The sequence below is a fragment of the Narcine bancroftii genome, chromosome 4 (genome assembly GCF_036971445.1).
Source record: "Narcine bancroftii isolate sNarBan1 chromosome 4, sNarBan1.hap1, whole genome shotgun sequence".
In the NCBI taxonomy this organism is placed as follows: Eukaryota; Metazoa; Chordata; class Chondrichthyes; order Torpediniformes; family Narcinidae; genus Narcine; species Narcine bancroftii.
Window position 1 is genome coordinate 105,499,915 of NC_091472.1, and position 16,707 is coordinate 105,516,621.

General features: G+C 43.6%; 1 protein-coding gene across 5 annotated transcripts in view; it reads left to right on the forward strand.

Annotated features, from left to right (window-relative positions):
- Window positions 1-16,707, forward strand: part of dtd1 (D-aminoacyl-tRNA deacylase 1) — a 208,729-nt gene that overhangs the window by 147,259 nt on the left and 44,763 nt on the right. For all 5 annotated transcript variants that reach the window (XR_011355992.1, XR_011355993.1, XR_011355991.1 and 2 more), the window contains exon 5: window positions 12,771-12,936. Coding sequence is in view for 2 of the 5 variants with exons in the window: in XM_069932343.1 (XP_069788444.1) it covers window positions 12,771-12,926 (156 nt within the window). In the remaining 3 variants the exon portion in view is untranslated. The remainder of the gene's footprint in view (window positions 1-12,770; window positions 12,937-16,707) is intronic.

Consider the following 16,707-nt stretch of genomic DNA (forward strand, 5'->3'; position numbering starts at 1 on the left):
GGAATGACTAGGTTGCTTTGACAGAACATGTCCGTATGCATGCCTAGTGCCATCATCCTTGGCTGCAATGGGCCAGAAGGCCTCTTCAGTGGTGTTCTGGAGGTAAACAAGAAGTCTGCAGATGCTGCGGTCTCATGGGGTACACAAAGTGCTGGGGCAACTCAGCAGATTACACAGCATTCAATCAAAGCATTACCTCTTGGTGTCCATAGACGCTGCATGAACTGCTGAGTTATTCCAGCAAGTTGTACCTCTCTCCACATGGGGGCAGTGGGAAACGCGAGCAGTCTGGCAGCTGTCTGGCCCAGTGACCAAGGGAGAAAGGTCATGCTTTCTGCCTGTCGGATTTAGCCCAGTCGCACTCTAAGTGAGTGATTCACAGTTCCAATGATTTTGCTGAATTTTGAGATCCATTTCTTCCAGTTGCCTGAACCCTCCTCCGCCAGCCATTGCAGATGGATGACTTGATTAATTTTGAGGAACATTCCTTATGATTTCCTCTGGTGAGAGCTGAGCTGCTTTCTTCCGATTGTGTTTCTCACCCTCCCCCACCACTTCCCCATCGCTCTCTTTTTCCCTGTCCCTCTGTCTCCTTTTCTCCAGCTCCCCCCTTCCTATAAAAAAACTACTCTTCTTAGCCCTCTTCCCTTCTATCTGTTAGCTTGTGCTCCTCCCCCTTCACTTTCTTCCCTTCTCTACTCCTCCCCCTCCCCTCCATCTTTTTATTCAGGCATCTACTTGCTTTTCCAGATTCCTGACCAAAGGTCCAGGGCCGAAACGTTGGTTATCTTTTACTGCCGATGGATGCTGCTAGATCTGCTGTGGTTCTTCAGCATGTTTGTGTGTTTCACATCTTTTTCTTCACGCTGCCCTGTCTAAAATATATTTTTTTCTGCTGTCTGCAATGATTTTGCAACAAATCAGTGATTTTGCTTCTTGACATTTCAATCAATGGGAAGACTTTTTTTTATTGAGTGATCAGACCCTTTAATATTTTATGCATGCAAATGACTGGTGCCAAAGCTCTCTGGGGAGAGAAGAACACACCATAGAAGGGAGACAGTTCAGCACATCTAGTGCTGGCTGGTTTCGTGTCAGACCTGGGTTTGCAAGGTTCTGTCAATGTCTTGGTGTGATGGACACCCGTGTTGGGAGATGATGCGGAAACAGCCCGTGGTACAGCTGGGACGGAGTGAATCCATGCTTTGGGAGAGGGTGGGCTGCCCTGGATGGCCAAGCTGCCTCTGGTGCAGACACGGGAGAGCGAGGATTGGAGACACAGTGATGCTCCGCAGGGTCCTATTGCCCTCTAGTGCTGCTGTCGGTTCCATACAGGCTTTAAACCGTCAAAGGAGCCAATGGTGTTTTTTTTAAAAATCGTGCAACCAGGAAGGTCTGTGCCCAAGATGGTGGCGTCTGTGCAGGGGACAGGGGAGCAGCGGACCAGAGCATGGCACCAAAAATGAGGAGAACACCCAACCTCTATCCCCCACCCACCCTGTTGAGAAGGAGAAGCATGGGAGACAACCCGACAGGGAAGGTGACCATGGCAGCGGACCAGCAAGGGGTTCAGCAGCTGAAGGACTCACACAGGCTGCTGGCTGTGGGTGACTTAGGGATGAATGATTCACACAGGCTGCGGGCTTGCTGGCTGCTGTGGTCAAAGGACCTACATAGGCTGTGGGCTGCTGGCTGATGTGAAGCAAGTATCGGAATTGGGATTCAAGAGAGTGCTGACAGCAAGAAGGGTTTCTGAAGAAACTTGGGCGTTAAAAGTTTCATGATTATATTGAAGGTTTGGGTCTGAAACTCGGGTTGCCAACCTTGAACCAAGCATATTGTTGGATCTCTTCCATCAACTGCCTTCCAGATGGTGGAAAGGTTTTGGGGTGTCCAGATGAGATCCCTATCACTGTCAGTTACCAACCTCTGGTCTGCTCTAGCAGTCACACTGCAGGGGCCAAACATCACCATCCAGAATGTCGACAGAGTCGGATTCTGTGATGTTGAGGAGGGATGAGTAGGTTCCCCCTCGTTTGGCTGCTTTTCAGCATCTATGCAGTTTGCCTACTATAAACCACCAGTCAGTCACAATCAGCCACTTGTCTCGATCTTGCCTATCACCCTGGTCACAGCCTTTTCTCACTCCTACCTTCGAACAGAAGGTACAGAAGCCTGAAGTCCAGCACCTCCAGGTTTAAAAACAGTTTCCAACACCTATCAGACTCTTGAACCTCCTCTTGTTAAACTAATCAGGGACTGCCTTGACACCACAAAAGAACTGTGCGTATTGCTGAGCCACTTTTTTTTGCACTAGGATAACGGTAAATATTTATATTATCTATATTTTTGTATTTTTTTGTCTCTTCTTAATTTAATTAAGCATACAATTGTGTTTTTTTTAAACTTTCTGTAGTTTTTTCCATAAGGCGCCCGTTAAGCTGCAGCAAGTAATAATTTTGGAGCATATATACTTTGTACCATATCTGACAATAAACATCATTATCAGGGGTTTCCCTATGTGGGAGAGTTGGAAATGGAGATAATCTTTTGAACACTACAATCATTAGTAAACATTCCTATTTCTGTTGGATTATAATCGGGAAGCTTACTGATGGGCAGCTGAAGATGGTTAGGTCCAGTACAGAGACTCTGCGACAATGTCACAGAACTATGACGCTCAACAACCAGGGTAGTTGTCTACTGATGTACTCAGTATGATTGCAGTGAGTGGAGAGTTTTATTCTGCAAACTATCAGCTGCTGGAGGGACTCAACAGGTCAGACAGCATCCACGCATAGAAATAGTTGACGTTTCGGGTTGGGGCCATTTCTAGAGTTTACAGAAAAAAGGGGGTGATGTCATGTATCTGAAGAGGGAGAGAAACTGGGGAGGGGGTGAGGTGTCAGAAAGTGGGAGGGGTGAAGGGGGAGAGACCCCTGAGAATGGGAGTTGCAGGAGTTGGAGAGAAAAGCAAGTAGGTGAAGATATTGAACAGTGGACCAGGTGGAGGTGAGGGTTACCTAAAATTAGTAAAATCAATATTCATGCCGTGAGGTTCAAGGCTGTCCAGGAGGAGCATGATGTGTTGTTCCTCAGTGTCCTTTATGTAGCAAAGGCAAAGATACATAACTAACTTTTCAGGTTTGAACCCTTCATCAAAGTATCAAAGTCAGAAATGTAGGTTCTGTATTTTTGCCTTTGCTACATAAAGGACACTTCTTGACCTTCTGAGCTTCTCCAGCATTTTGTGTTTTTACTTCAACCACAGTTTCTACAGAATTTTGTTATTAACTGATATGCTGTTCCTCAAGTTTACTTTTGGCCTCACCATGACAGTGGATGAGGCTGAGCTCGGACATGTCACTGGAGGGATAGTTGGGGGAATTGAAATGGTTAGCTTCAAGAAGCTCAGGTTTAGACCCTTAAACAGACCGTAGGTGTAAGAATAAGAATTGCCTGCAACCAGTGAACTTGGAGGAATGAGAAGTGAGATTGGACTGTGAACTAAACAACTTTTCTGAACTTACACACACATTACGTACATGTGCACTTTAGAATTAGAAGGGGGTTAAGTTAGGTTAGTTAAGTCAATAGTGATAAGCTAAGTGGTCACCCAAATCTCCAGAAGGTCACCTCTAGGCCCTCCCCAGCATCCTCCGCCCTTCACAGACGTAACATCTCCCTTCCTCTTGACTTGAAATGGTGACTGACCATTTCTACCGATGGATGCTGCTCATTGGTGCTCAAGAGGAGGTGTGGCAGAATATAGATATGTTTTTGGGAGATAAATTGGGAGCAGGGTTTGTTAGTGTAGGTCACATACAACACTGTAAAAAAGATCTTATTTGAAATACTGGAGCTCTGCTCATGTTAGGCATATCGGCCCCACAGCCTTTGCAAGAGCTTTGGAGAGTGCCCAAGATACTTCACTAATGGATTGTTGTTTACAAAAAGGCAACAGATGAAAGATCTTGTCTGAGCTGCAAATTGTCTGGGAATGCAGCTTGCTGTTCTAGGAGGGTCATGTGGTTTTGCAAGCAGAGAGAGTCAAACAGGCTTTCTCTCAGAGAGAGAGACACACACACACACACACACAGATCAGTTCTACAGTTTTACAGTCTGTAACAGCAGCTGGGATTGGAACAGGACAAGCTGGCAAGCTTGTGGAAAACCACATTTAGAAGACGGGTTGTGAGTTCTGAGTTCAGCCTGGTCAAAGCCCTTGTGGTTCATGTAAGAGGAAAGGACTGGCTGTCTAATGTTTCACTTGAAATAAGAGAAACAGGAAGGAACTCTGTGGTGACCTGAAAGAAAGAGGTTATCATCTGGAGAACCCTGAGAAGGCAAGTTTCGTCAGTAAGACACTGAAGTGACTGATGGAAGTAAATCAGTTGTGGCTGTCCTGGAACAACAAATCTCACTCTGAAAATTGACAAGAACCTTCCTGAGTGGTAACTGTTTACCTTTCAAGCACGAAAGCCTGGTGAACTTTATAAATGTTAAATTCTGTGCACAGTATAAGAATTGCCTGCAACCAGTGAACTTGGAGGAATGAGAAGTGAGATTGGACTGTGAACTGTAAGGTAAAACATCATGAGATGGGAATGTGTAGGGAGTTACCCTGTACAGGGCTGTAACAAGAAGGGGAGGTGTCCTTGTACTCCTGTTAGGTAAAACATCATGAGATGGGAATGTACAGGGCTGTAACAAGATGTGAATGCATCCTTGTACTTACAAGATAAGAGAGACATTGATGGATTGAGAGGCAGGAAGCTAGCAGGGAAAGGATAGCAACAGTTTTAGTCATTGGACAAGTAATGATATGATGATGTTCTAAGCACATATCCAAGGGTATAAAAAATCACCATTTTGCTGATAACGGCAGAATGCATTCTCCGACTAACATGGTTGGTCGCAAGTGTTACAATCCGGTAATAAAGAACAAAGAACCCTGATTTCGACTCAGCCTGGTGTTTGTCTCACTCATTCATGAACAAAGCAGACCTAACAGAACTAAACAACTTTTCTGAACTTACACACACATTACGTACATGTGCACTTAGAATTAGAAGGGGGTTAAGTTAGGTTAGTTAAGTCAATAGTGATAAGTTAAAGTGTTATTCTATTTTCATGTTTAAAGATAATTAAAAGCAATTTAGTTGAAGTAACCATTTGTCTTGGTGAATATCTATTGCTGCTGGGTTTTGGGGTCCTCTGGACTCATAACTGAGGAAATTATTTTGTTCTCACAACTGATTCTCATCTTGATACCAATACAAGTGAACAAGATCATTATATCCAAAGGTTATGTTCCCTTATTGATTGCTGTGATTTCTATTGGTCTGCCAACACATCGTCTCCATCTAATGTTGCCAGTGATCAATTAATAACCTTGCTGCTGATGCATGTTTACGGAAATAGCTCACCACTAAGCCTTCAACTATTGCAACTTGGCCAGAAAATGTTGCTGCAATTCTTTTCATGATCCATCAGGGATGGGTGGTGATCACATCCTTTACTTGTCATTCAAGTGAGTTGCTAAGGAAGAAACTGTGCTAATTGTGTCCTTAAAAGCTTTGCACTGGATATGCTTAATGGGTACAGATTAGAAACAACTGAATCGTAAGGATATTTGAGGAGTATTAAATGAGAAGAGAAGTAGCTTCAGCTTAATACATGTTCTCCCATTTTTATATTTTAATGTTTTGAGTTTATTGATCTTTTTAGTCTGCTCCATGGAGCGATGGAGAATGAGGAGTGATCTGATTGAGATGTTCAAGAGGATGAGAGGCGTTTTTTGAGTGGATGGCCAGAGGTTTTTTTTTTATCCAGTGTTGATATAGCTAATGTGAGGGGGTAGAGTTTAAGGGAGTAAGTACAGGGGGATGTAAGAGATAAATTTTCACACAGAGAGTGGTTGGTACGTGGAATGTGCTGCCAGCAATTGTGGTGGAGGTAGGTATAAGAAGATATTTAAGAAATATCAGATAGGTACATGGAACTGAGAAAAATGTAGGGTCATAAAGTGGGGAAATTCTGAACAGTTGGTATTGTAGGTTATTAGGTCAGCACGAAGATCCAACAGAATGGGGAAGAGGAAGGACTCTTTGGGTCTGACTCTCACTCTCATTCTCTCTCTTTTCTCTCATAACAAAGGGTGGAGTGTGTTACCCAAGGTCTCTTCTTTCTCCAGTATATTCACAAATAACATCCAGGTATGTTAGTGATATACATCTGGCTTCAAAAGCCTGGAATGAAACTAGTGCACACTAACAGTGTGAATTATTTAGTGAATTGGCACCTGACAATAATTTTGTGATTTACTTCTGACAATATGTTGAAGCATTCTGGATCTGCATGTCCAGTCCTACTGACATGCTGGTGGTGTTGGTATTTAATTAACCTCTATATTGCTTCTGAAAGTATTAAACATTAATTTGCTAAAAACCATCTATGATATTTATTAACTGTTGAAAGTTAAATATAACAACAATTATATTAAATGCCTAAATGACTATCGACCACTGGCACTCATGTAAGCAGTGATTAAGTGTTTTGAAAGGCTGGTGTCAAGGAATATCTGAGAGGTGACATGGATCCAATCCAATTCACCTATTATAGCTACAGGTCTACGGTAGATACCATCTCATTGGCTCTACACAAAGCCCTGGAATACATGGACAGCAAAGATGTATTCATCAAGGTGCTTTTTATCAACTTCATTTTGGCATTTAACACCATTATTCCCTCAAAATCGATCAGCAAACTCCAAAACCTGGGACTCAACAGTGAACCCACACAAGGCGGCGAGACCAGACAACATACTTGGTCGAGTACTGAAGGACTGCGCAGACCAATTGATGGAGGTTTTCATGGATATCTTTAACACCTCACTGCAGCAGTCCATCATTCCCGCAGGGTTCAAGACAGCCGCCATCATCCCAAGAGGGCGAAAATAACAACCCTCAATGATTGCTGTCCTGTGGCACTGACCTCCACCATTATGAAATGCTTCGAATGTATAGTGATGGAACGCATCAAAGCATACCTCCCATGGATGCTGGATCCATTTCAATTTGCCAATAGAAGAAACTATTCCACAGACAATGCCATAGCCTTATCGCATCACTCCGTCGTGGCCTACCTGGAGAATGGCGCTTCATATGCTCGCTTGGCATTTAATATGATCATTCCCCAGAGGCCAGTGGTGTATCTGTCCTTGCTGTGACTCAACACTCCTCTCTGTAATTTGATCATGGACTTCCTACTGGAAAGACCACAGTCTGTCTGGGTTGGTAGCAGAATATTGATCACGGTCACTGGTGCACCTCGGGGCTGTGTGCTCGGCCCTCTCCTGTTGATGCTACTGACCCATGACTGCATCACCAGAACAATCTCCAACAGTGTCATCAGGTTTGTAGATGACACAAAAGTAGTCGGCCTCATCAGCAACAAGGATGAGTCGCCCCCAAGAGAAGAGGTGGAAAATCTCACGAAATGACGCAAGAGTAATAACCTGAATCGGAACATGGACAGAATGAAGGAGATGATCATGGACTTTAGGAGGACCAGGAACAACCACTCTCCACTATACATCAACAATTCTGTAGTAGAGAGAGTGAAGAGCATCAAATTCCTTGGAGTTCATATATCTAGTGACCTATCATGGGCACTCATCATCTCCTCACTTGTAAGGAAGGTACAACATTGGCTGCGCAAACTCCTGAGGAAGTAGAGGTGCTGATGTGCTTTCTTCACGATGCCATTTGTATGTTGGGTCCAGCAAAGTTCCTCCAAGGTGGTGGCTCACAAGACTTAAATTAGCTCACCCTCTCCACCTCTGATCTGCCAACAATCACTGGATCATGGAATGGATGGTTTTGATTTTGGTGACATTGAGGGCAAGGTTGTTGTTGGTGCACCATTCAGTCAAGTTTACAATCTCCATCCTGTATGCTGACTCATTACCTCTTTTTTTTCAACCCACTAACATGGTATTGTCAGCAAATTTATAGATTATGTTATTATTGTATCAAGCCACACAATGACATTGGAAACCCTGGCAAATTTCTACAGATGTGTGGTGGAAATTGTGCTGACCGGCTGCATCATGGTCTAGTATAGAGACACCAATACCTCTGAGCGTAAAGCTCTCCACAACCCAAACTGTCCCCACCATTGAGAATATCTGCAGGGAAGGCTGCTGTCGGAGAACAGCAGCAGTCATCAAGGGTCCTCACCCCTCAGCACGTGGTCTGTTCTTCCTGCTGCTCTCAGGAAAGAGGCATTGATGCCACAAGACTAGCACCAGCAGGTTCAGGAACAGCTGCTACCCCTCCACCATCAGACACTTCCAACGACAACAAACTCAATCAGGGACTCTTACTTTTTTTAGATTTTTCCCTCTCTCTCTTTCGTGCACAGTCAGTTTGTTCACATTTCTTTATTTGTTTACACGTTGAGTTTTTTTTTAGCACTGCCAATATTTTAATTCTGCCTTGCCCACAGGAAAAAAGAATCTCAGGGTTGTACAAGTATTCCCTGCTTTACGAATACACGAATTACAAAAATTTGCCTTACGAAGAAAGCCATCCATGGTTTGCTTTCATAAGAGGAATTGTATGGGTTTTGAATGGGTTTTCATATTTATGAAAATAGCCTTCAATAGTAGTGAATGGGTCTTCGCTTTACACCATTTCGGCTTATGAAAGGTTTCATAGGATCCATAAAGTGGGGTATACCTGTATATGATATATATATACTCTAACTAATAAATCTGAAATCTGAATGATCAATCTGGAGTCTTGTTCCTTAAAGTTGCAGCCAGCTTCGGACTTTTGTCTCTTCATCTCTTGTCTCTTCTTCTTTAAGGCACTTTTTACTTTCCCACTATTTATTTGTCTTACCTGATTTGACAGTGGACTCACTCCCTTGTTCACTGTCTTTGTCAGTCATTCCACTGTTTACACCCAAATCAGTCCTTCTGGATCGTCCAGAAAACACACTCCTGATTTAGACACACACGGGAGACCGCAGACGCTGGAATCTGGAGCAACACACTGGGGGGATCTCAGTGGGTCAAGCAGTGTCGGTGGGAGGAAAATTCTCTCTCTGTCGCTGATGCTGCTTGACCCACTGAGGTCCTCCCATAGATTGTTACTCTGTAGATGCCTTTGCTCGCTCCAGGGCGGAGGCAGCCTCTTGCTCTCTATCTACATTCAGTTGCTTCCTAGTGAAAACTTAGTGGTGAGCTGAAAGTTTCAGGGCCAAGTCTAACTGTAAGCAATCAATTTTCAATGCTGTGCCACAGCAAAGGCTGCACCTCTTGGCTTGCATGTGGAGTACATTAACAGTCAAGGGCTTGATGGAAGAAATTTGATAGTTTGCTGCTGCTGCCATGTGACTGAAATCAGTGCAGCAATTCTTTCTCCATCAACCCTTCTGCAGAGGGGTAAAATTGGCCTTGGAGACAAAGGTACACGCTTACTCTCAGAGAAAAATAAGTTATTGACAGCAATTGATGATCAAATTTGGAGGAGTATTTTACCCAAGGCTAAATTCAACATCATGAAAATGGTTATGGAATGGATTTGTGCTGAAGGTAGTAAATAATTAATCTGATGGATCACTTTAAAGGAAACTGAAATAATTCAACCTCCCATCCTGCTGCCTCAGGAAGGCATCACCATCGCCATGCTCACAACCTCTACCTTTAGGCAGAAGGTACAACAACCTCCTTTGAAGAAGACCGCAGAGCCCACCTCACTGACAAAAGACAAAGGAGGAAAAACCCAACACCCAACCCCAACCAACCAATTTTCCCCTGCAGCCGCTGCAACCGTGTCTGCCTGTCCTGCATCAGACTTGTCAGCCACAAACGAGCCTGCAGCTGACGTGGACATTACCCCTCCATAAATCTTCGTCCGCGAAGCCAAGCCAAAGAAGAAGAAGACCATTCTGCAGATCAGCACCTCTAGCTTCAAGAATAGTTTTTATTCCAACAGCTATCAGGTTCTTGAGCCTCCCTTGTTACGCTAATCAGGGACTGCTCTGACCCTAGAAAAGGACAATCCGCATTATTGAATGTCATATTTGTCTTGCTCTGTTGTAACTCTGAATATTTATTCTTTTGTGTTTATTACCACTTTTTAATTTAACATTACATGCTCTATCCTCATTTCCGTTATTAAGTGCCTGTGTGCCTGCAGCAAGTAAGAATTTTGGTGCATATGTACATGGTACTTCTGTGGATGACAATGAACTCATTGATGAAGGAGTAAGTGGAGATATCTGGAAAACTTGGATATGTGGCTCTGCATTATGTTATCACAACCAATATGGTTTTAAATATCACCAAATACACACATAAGCAGGACAAGTATTCATTTATACATTTTGTGGGCCATCATTCATTTCCTTCCAATTACAGTTTTAATTTGTTCTCAGTACTGCAGAGAAATAGGACCTTCGGCCCACTGAGTCTTTGAATAAGTTGGATCAGCACGTATAGGATCAAGAACAGTCTTTGTCCAACACCTATCAGGCTCTGGAACCTCCCTGAGCTTCACTAACCCGAACCAGAAACTACACTGGGATCAAAAAAGTGGCTGCACTATTGAAAAGTCACTTCTTTTTTTTACACAACCCCTGCCTAAAGCCAACTACAAGAGCTATCTACCTTAGTTCCACCAGCCAGTCTACTGCCACACCAGAGGACCCAACACCCTCAACCACTGCCACACGTCTATAAAAATAATGCTGACTGTTCCATCCCATGCCCCCACTTGTGTCAGATCGTCAGCTGCGACCCACACACAATGATCCAAGGATACAGGCGATGCAACTACTTTGTGTTGGTAGACTGATCCGTAATGAAGTCACAGAGTCACAGAAACAGCTCCACAGATCCAGCTTGCCCATGCTTTTTTATCCTATGATTTTTTTAAATTACTTTATCAATCTAGGCACATTGTAAAGGGGAGATTCTTGGGAATTATAGACTGATGAGTCTTACATCAATGGTGTGCAAACTAATGGAGAGGATTCTGAAGAATAGGATCTATGAGCATTTGGAGAAGTACAGTTTACTCAAGGATAGTCAGCCTGACTTTGTGAAGGGAAGGACGTGACTTACAAGTCGACTTGAGTTTTTTGAGTAAATAACAAAATAAATTGATGAGGGTAGGGTGGTAGATGTGGTCTACTTGGATTTTAGCAAGGCATTTGACAAGGTCCCTCATGAGAGATTCATCCAGAAAGTCATGAGGCATGGGATCAGTGGAACCTTGGCTGTGTGGATAAAAAAATTGGCTTTTAGGAAGAAACCGGAGAGTAGTAGTGGAAGGAAAGTATTCTGCCTGGAGGTCGGTGACTAGTGGAGTGCTGCAGGGATCTGTTCTGGGACCCTTGCTCTTCGTGATTTTTATAAATGACCTGGATGAAAAGACGGAAGGATGGGTTAGTAAGTTTGCAGGTGACACAAAGGTTGGAGAAGTTGTGAATGGAGCTGAAGGTTGTTTAAGGTTACAAGAGGATATAGACAAGATGCAGAGATGGGCGGAGAAGAGGCAGATCAAGTTCCATTCGGATAACTGTGAGGTGATGCATTTTGGAAGGACAAATCAGAAGACTGAGTACAGGGTTAATGGTCAGTTCTTAAGAATGTGGATGAAGAGAGTGTGGTGAATCTCTGCCAAGCTGTCTGTCTTCCCTTTGGCTAGCCTTGCTGTTTGACCACATCGTCTTTGTCTACTTCATCAACTGGCACTTCAGAGAGGGACCTTGGGATGCAAATCCATACATCCCTCAAGGTCGATGCATAGATTGATAGGATAGTTAAGAAGGCCTATGAGATGCTGGGACTAATTCAGGAGTAAAGAGGTCATGTTGCAACTCTACAAATCTTTGATAAGACCACATTTAGAGTATTGTATTCAATGTATTAAACCTTATTATAGGAAAGATGTGGAAGCTATGGAGAGGGTGCAGAGGAGATTCACTAGGTTGTTGCCTGGATTGGGAAACAAGTCTTATGAGGCAAGGTTAACAGAGCTGGGACTTTTTTCTTTGGAGTATAAAAGGATGAGAGGAGACTTGATAGAGGTCTACAAGATTACAAGAGGTATAAATTGGGTAGACAGCCAGTGCCTGTTTCCCAGGGCAGGAATAGCAAACCCCAAAGGACATATATACAGAGTGAAAGGAGAGAAATTTAGATGAGACATCAGGGGTAAGTTTTTTTACACAGAGGTGCCTAGAATGCCTTTCTGAGAATGGTGGTTGAGGCTGAAACATCAGGAACATCCATGTGTCTGTTAGACAGACACATAGATGAAAGAAAATTAGAGGGTTATGGAGTAGGTTTAGTACCTTTTTTTAGGAAGGAATATATGGGTCGGCACAACATCGAGGGTTGAAGTGTCTGTACTGTGCTGTCTTGTTCTATGTTCCATTGTGGTAATTTATACTTTTATATTTGGTTTATCTTATGTACCTGTGTGACTGCAGTAAGTAAAAATTTTAGTGCCTATTTATGTTGTACTTATGTATATGACAATAACCTCTTACCATGTGTACCTTGAGCACATGGCTCATATTGAAGTAAGGAAAGAATCCCAACTCCCTGAGGTGATTGTTGTGAAGACCTGCATAGCCCATCGATAGAGAGAGGGTGTGTGTGTATTTTTTTTCACACATATATATGTGAAGAGCAATCTGTTGTTGCACAGAGGTCTGTAAAACAAACCTTGTTTTTTATGTCCCTTCAGTTAACGAAACTAGAAAAGCAGCAGCAACGAAAGGAAAAGACAAGAACTAAAGTACCTTCGGAATATACCAAGGAGAAAAGTGCCTCACGCAGCAAGGATGATCCCAGTGCTAGCAGTGGTGCAGATGGGGATGTCTCTTCAGAAAGAGAGCCCTAACTTTTCTCCGGTATGTATTAGCTCCTTTCATGAGCTCCTGGTTTAATGCCATTCTGATTTTGGACATCACTTTCCATGCAAGGGGTCCTGTAGTGTGTAATGGGAATGACCAGGGTCTTGGTTATCCAAGCTGCATGTTAGCGTGGTGTTCACAGGCTCCACAAGATACTTCCATGGAGCCTGGGCTGTCTTCACTGTGTGATGAAGGGCTTCAGCGGCATTCATGGACGCATGAGCACTTGCTTGCGAGAACACGTGATGCCCAACTGTCTTGATGCAAAGCAGAAAAGGATTTACTTCCCCACTTTCCCATCCATTAACCACAGGACTTGTCCACAGATGTCTCCTACCTTGGGAGATCCAACTTCACCACACTGATCTATTTCATTCTTTCAAATCTAACTTCTCCTTAAACACATCCATGTCAGTTGCCTTTTATCGTGCATGGTTCTAAGTTCCCTTTATACTAAGCACACTCTAGGTAGGGAGGTTTCTTCTGAAGTTGCTGTTGAACTTATAGGTGGTAAGGACTCATAACATCGAGCTCAGAACTACCTCTTTGTGAGGATGCCTTCTCCATATCTCCATGCTGGTCTAATGGACCATGTTCACATCCCTGACTGACAGTGACAGAGGTGTGGATTCATCAGGAGCCATACTGCCATTAAGCAGGTCGAGTTGGACCTTTGTTTAGAAACAAAAGGAGCAGGCAACACAGCAGGACAGAGGTAACACCAAGCTGTGCATTGTTAGGGACAGGGGAAGGATGATGCTATTGCCTTTACCTTCCACCAGTCTGCCCTAGCCATGATGCTACATTAAACTAATCCGTCTGCCAGTAAGTAGTCCCTATCCTTTGATGTTCTACCTGTATGTGTCTGTCTAAACACCTTATAAATATTATTATCGTATCTGTGTCTGCCACCTCCCCTGGCAGCATTCCAAGTACCAACCTAGTCTAGAGAAAAATAAACATGCCTCTCTGAACCCCTGACTAAAGCCAACTACAAGAGCTACCTACCTTAGTTCCACCAGCCAGTCTACTGCCACACCAGAGGACCCAACACCCTCAACCACTGCCACACGTCTATAAAAATAATGCTGACTGTTCCATCCCATGCCTCCACTTGTGTCAGATCGTCAGTTGCTACCCACACACAATGATCCAAGGATACAGGCGATGCAACTACTTTGTGTTGGTAGACTGATCCGTGATGGAGTCACAGAGTCACAGAAACAACTCCACAGACCCAGCTTGCCCGTGCTGAACAACTTGCCCTCCTGCTACAGGCTCATATTAGGGCCATAACCCTCCAACCCCCTCCCATCCATGTCCTTTAAGTATTTCTTAAAGGAAGCTAATGTACCTGCCTCCACCACTTTGTCTGACAGCTTGTTCCATATCCCTATACTTCCCTCTGAATGAAGAACTGTCCCCTCACATCCCTTCTAAATCCCACCCCCCTCACCTTTTAGTTATGCCATTATGCCAATTCTATGACTCTAGGAAACAAGCTGTCACTATTCATTTCATCAATGGCCTTCATGATTTTATGGACCTTATTAAGATCCTCTCACAAATTTCTATACTGTTTTCCAGTCTCAAACAATGGCTTCCCTGATCCTGTCAATAACTTCTAAACATCTTCTGTATCCCTTCCAACTTTACAATATACTTCCTATAGCAAGGCAATCAAAACTGTTCTCCGTATTGAAGAATCAGTGAGCAACCATGAGGAATATACCACCGCTATTACCCCTCTCATCAGTAATGTGGGGAAATCTACACGACTAAGGAGATGATGAAGGTATTCCCCACTTAGAAACCATAAGTGAACTGGGAGGTGGACTCACTGGTGAAGGCTAGGTTACTGGTATTCAGGTCAGGAGACCCAGGCTTTGACAAGAAATTCAAGGAGAAGTTCCACAAGGCCATGAGAGAAGCGGAGAGACGGTACTGCATCAGGCTCAAGTCCTAGAAGAACATCATGGCATCTCCCAGGGAGTACAAAGTGAAGCTGGGGAGCACATCATAATACATTATAGCACTCCCCAACGAGTTAAGCATGTGGTGTGCTCACTTTGAACAGGGAGCCAGCAGGGAGGTGACATTCACATCATCTACCACACGTGAAATTGCTGCTGGTCAGGTCGAACTTCTGATGGGTGAACAAGTCGAATGCAACTGGCCCAGACAGAATCCTGGGATGTGTCCTGGGAGCCTGAACAGATCAACTGGTGGACGTATTCTCAGACATCTTTAATCTCTTCCTTCAACAGGTCCAAATTTGCTTCAAGATGGACACTATTGTACCACGACTGATAATGGGTCTAAATTACTTCTGAAAAGTGTCTCTAACATCCACCATCATGAAATGCTGTGAAAGGCTGGTCATGGCTCACATTAACTTGAGTCTACCAGCCAGTCTTCACCCACTTCATTTTGCCCACCGTTTAAACAGGTGCCATATCCCTTGCTCTCCACTTGGTTTCAGAACACCTGGACACCTGTGTTAGACGGCTGTTCATAAAATACAGCTCTGCCTTCAGTACCACAGTTCCCAGTGAACTTATCTGGAAACTTCAGTATCTTGGTCTCAGCAGCCTCCTCTGCAAATGGATCTTTGACTTCATGTCTAACGGACCGCAATCAATGAAAACGGGGAGCAATATGACCGTGATCACACAGCAGCATATTGCAAGGATGTGTTCTCAGTCCCCAACTACACACCCTCTGCACCCATGACTGTAGAGATAAATACCATTCCAACTCCGTTTCATTATTTAGCAACAACATCACCGTTGTAAACCAGGTATCAAATAACGATGAGATAAAACAAAGGGATGAGATTGAAAGTCCGGTGGCGTGGTGCCAAGATGACGACCTCTCTCGATTTCAGCGAGATAAAGGAGATGATCATTGACGACAGAAGGGGCAGAGGCCACATCCCTGTCCACCTGACTGGTATTGAAGTCAAAACTGTTGATTTGCTTCAATTTCTTTGGAATAATCATCTCCAATTGCCTCACCTGGGACCAGCACATTGACGCGACAGTCAAGAGAGCACCAACACTTAGTACTAATTTAACATTTTTTCCTTTGTAACTGTACCCTCTATTGCACTCTTGTTCAACTTTCGAAGGCTGCATGAATGTTAAACTGTTAAATTGCTCTGAGAATGACCCTTCTCACTGTACGAGGTATCATGTGAGAAAGAAACTTAAACATTGGAGGAGGCTGCATTTTGCTGCTGTTGATGTCCTCTGTAATAATGAATACTTCAGGAACCACCAGTCTTGTTTATTTTGAGCCTTTAACTCAGGTATATGTTAAAGAGGGTTGATGTTCCATATCTGCCTTTGAACTTGTCCACACCTGTAGAGGGGCTGTTTTGTCAAACCAGTGTGCATCAGTCCAATAAATGTCACTTGATTTCCCTCAATGGAATAAATTAAGTTCAGTATTTGATCTGCCATCTGCCCAGTTATTTAATATAATCTCAGCGTTCCTTTCCCATTGCTCAAGTGATCTGACTCACCGTTTTAGTCACAACGACGTGGGAGGAAGTGGTTGTTTCAGATGAGCCATTAGTTTACATTGTAATACCGAGAAAGTTTACTGGAGCAAATTGTTGGTCTGAAACTTCTACCAAGGTTATGTGTGCTACTGTGTGCAAAGGCCACAAGTCCTGAACTTACTTTCTGCCAACATAGGAGGTCATTCAGCCCACTGAGTTGGTGCTGGAAACCCATGTTAACTTAGTAATGAGTTTAATGCTGA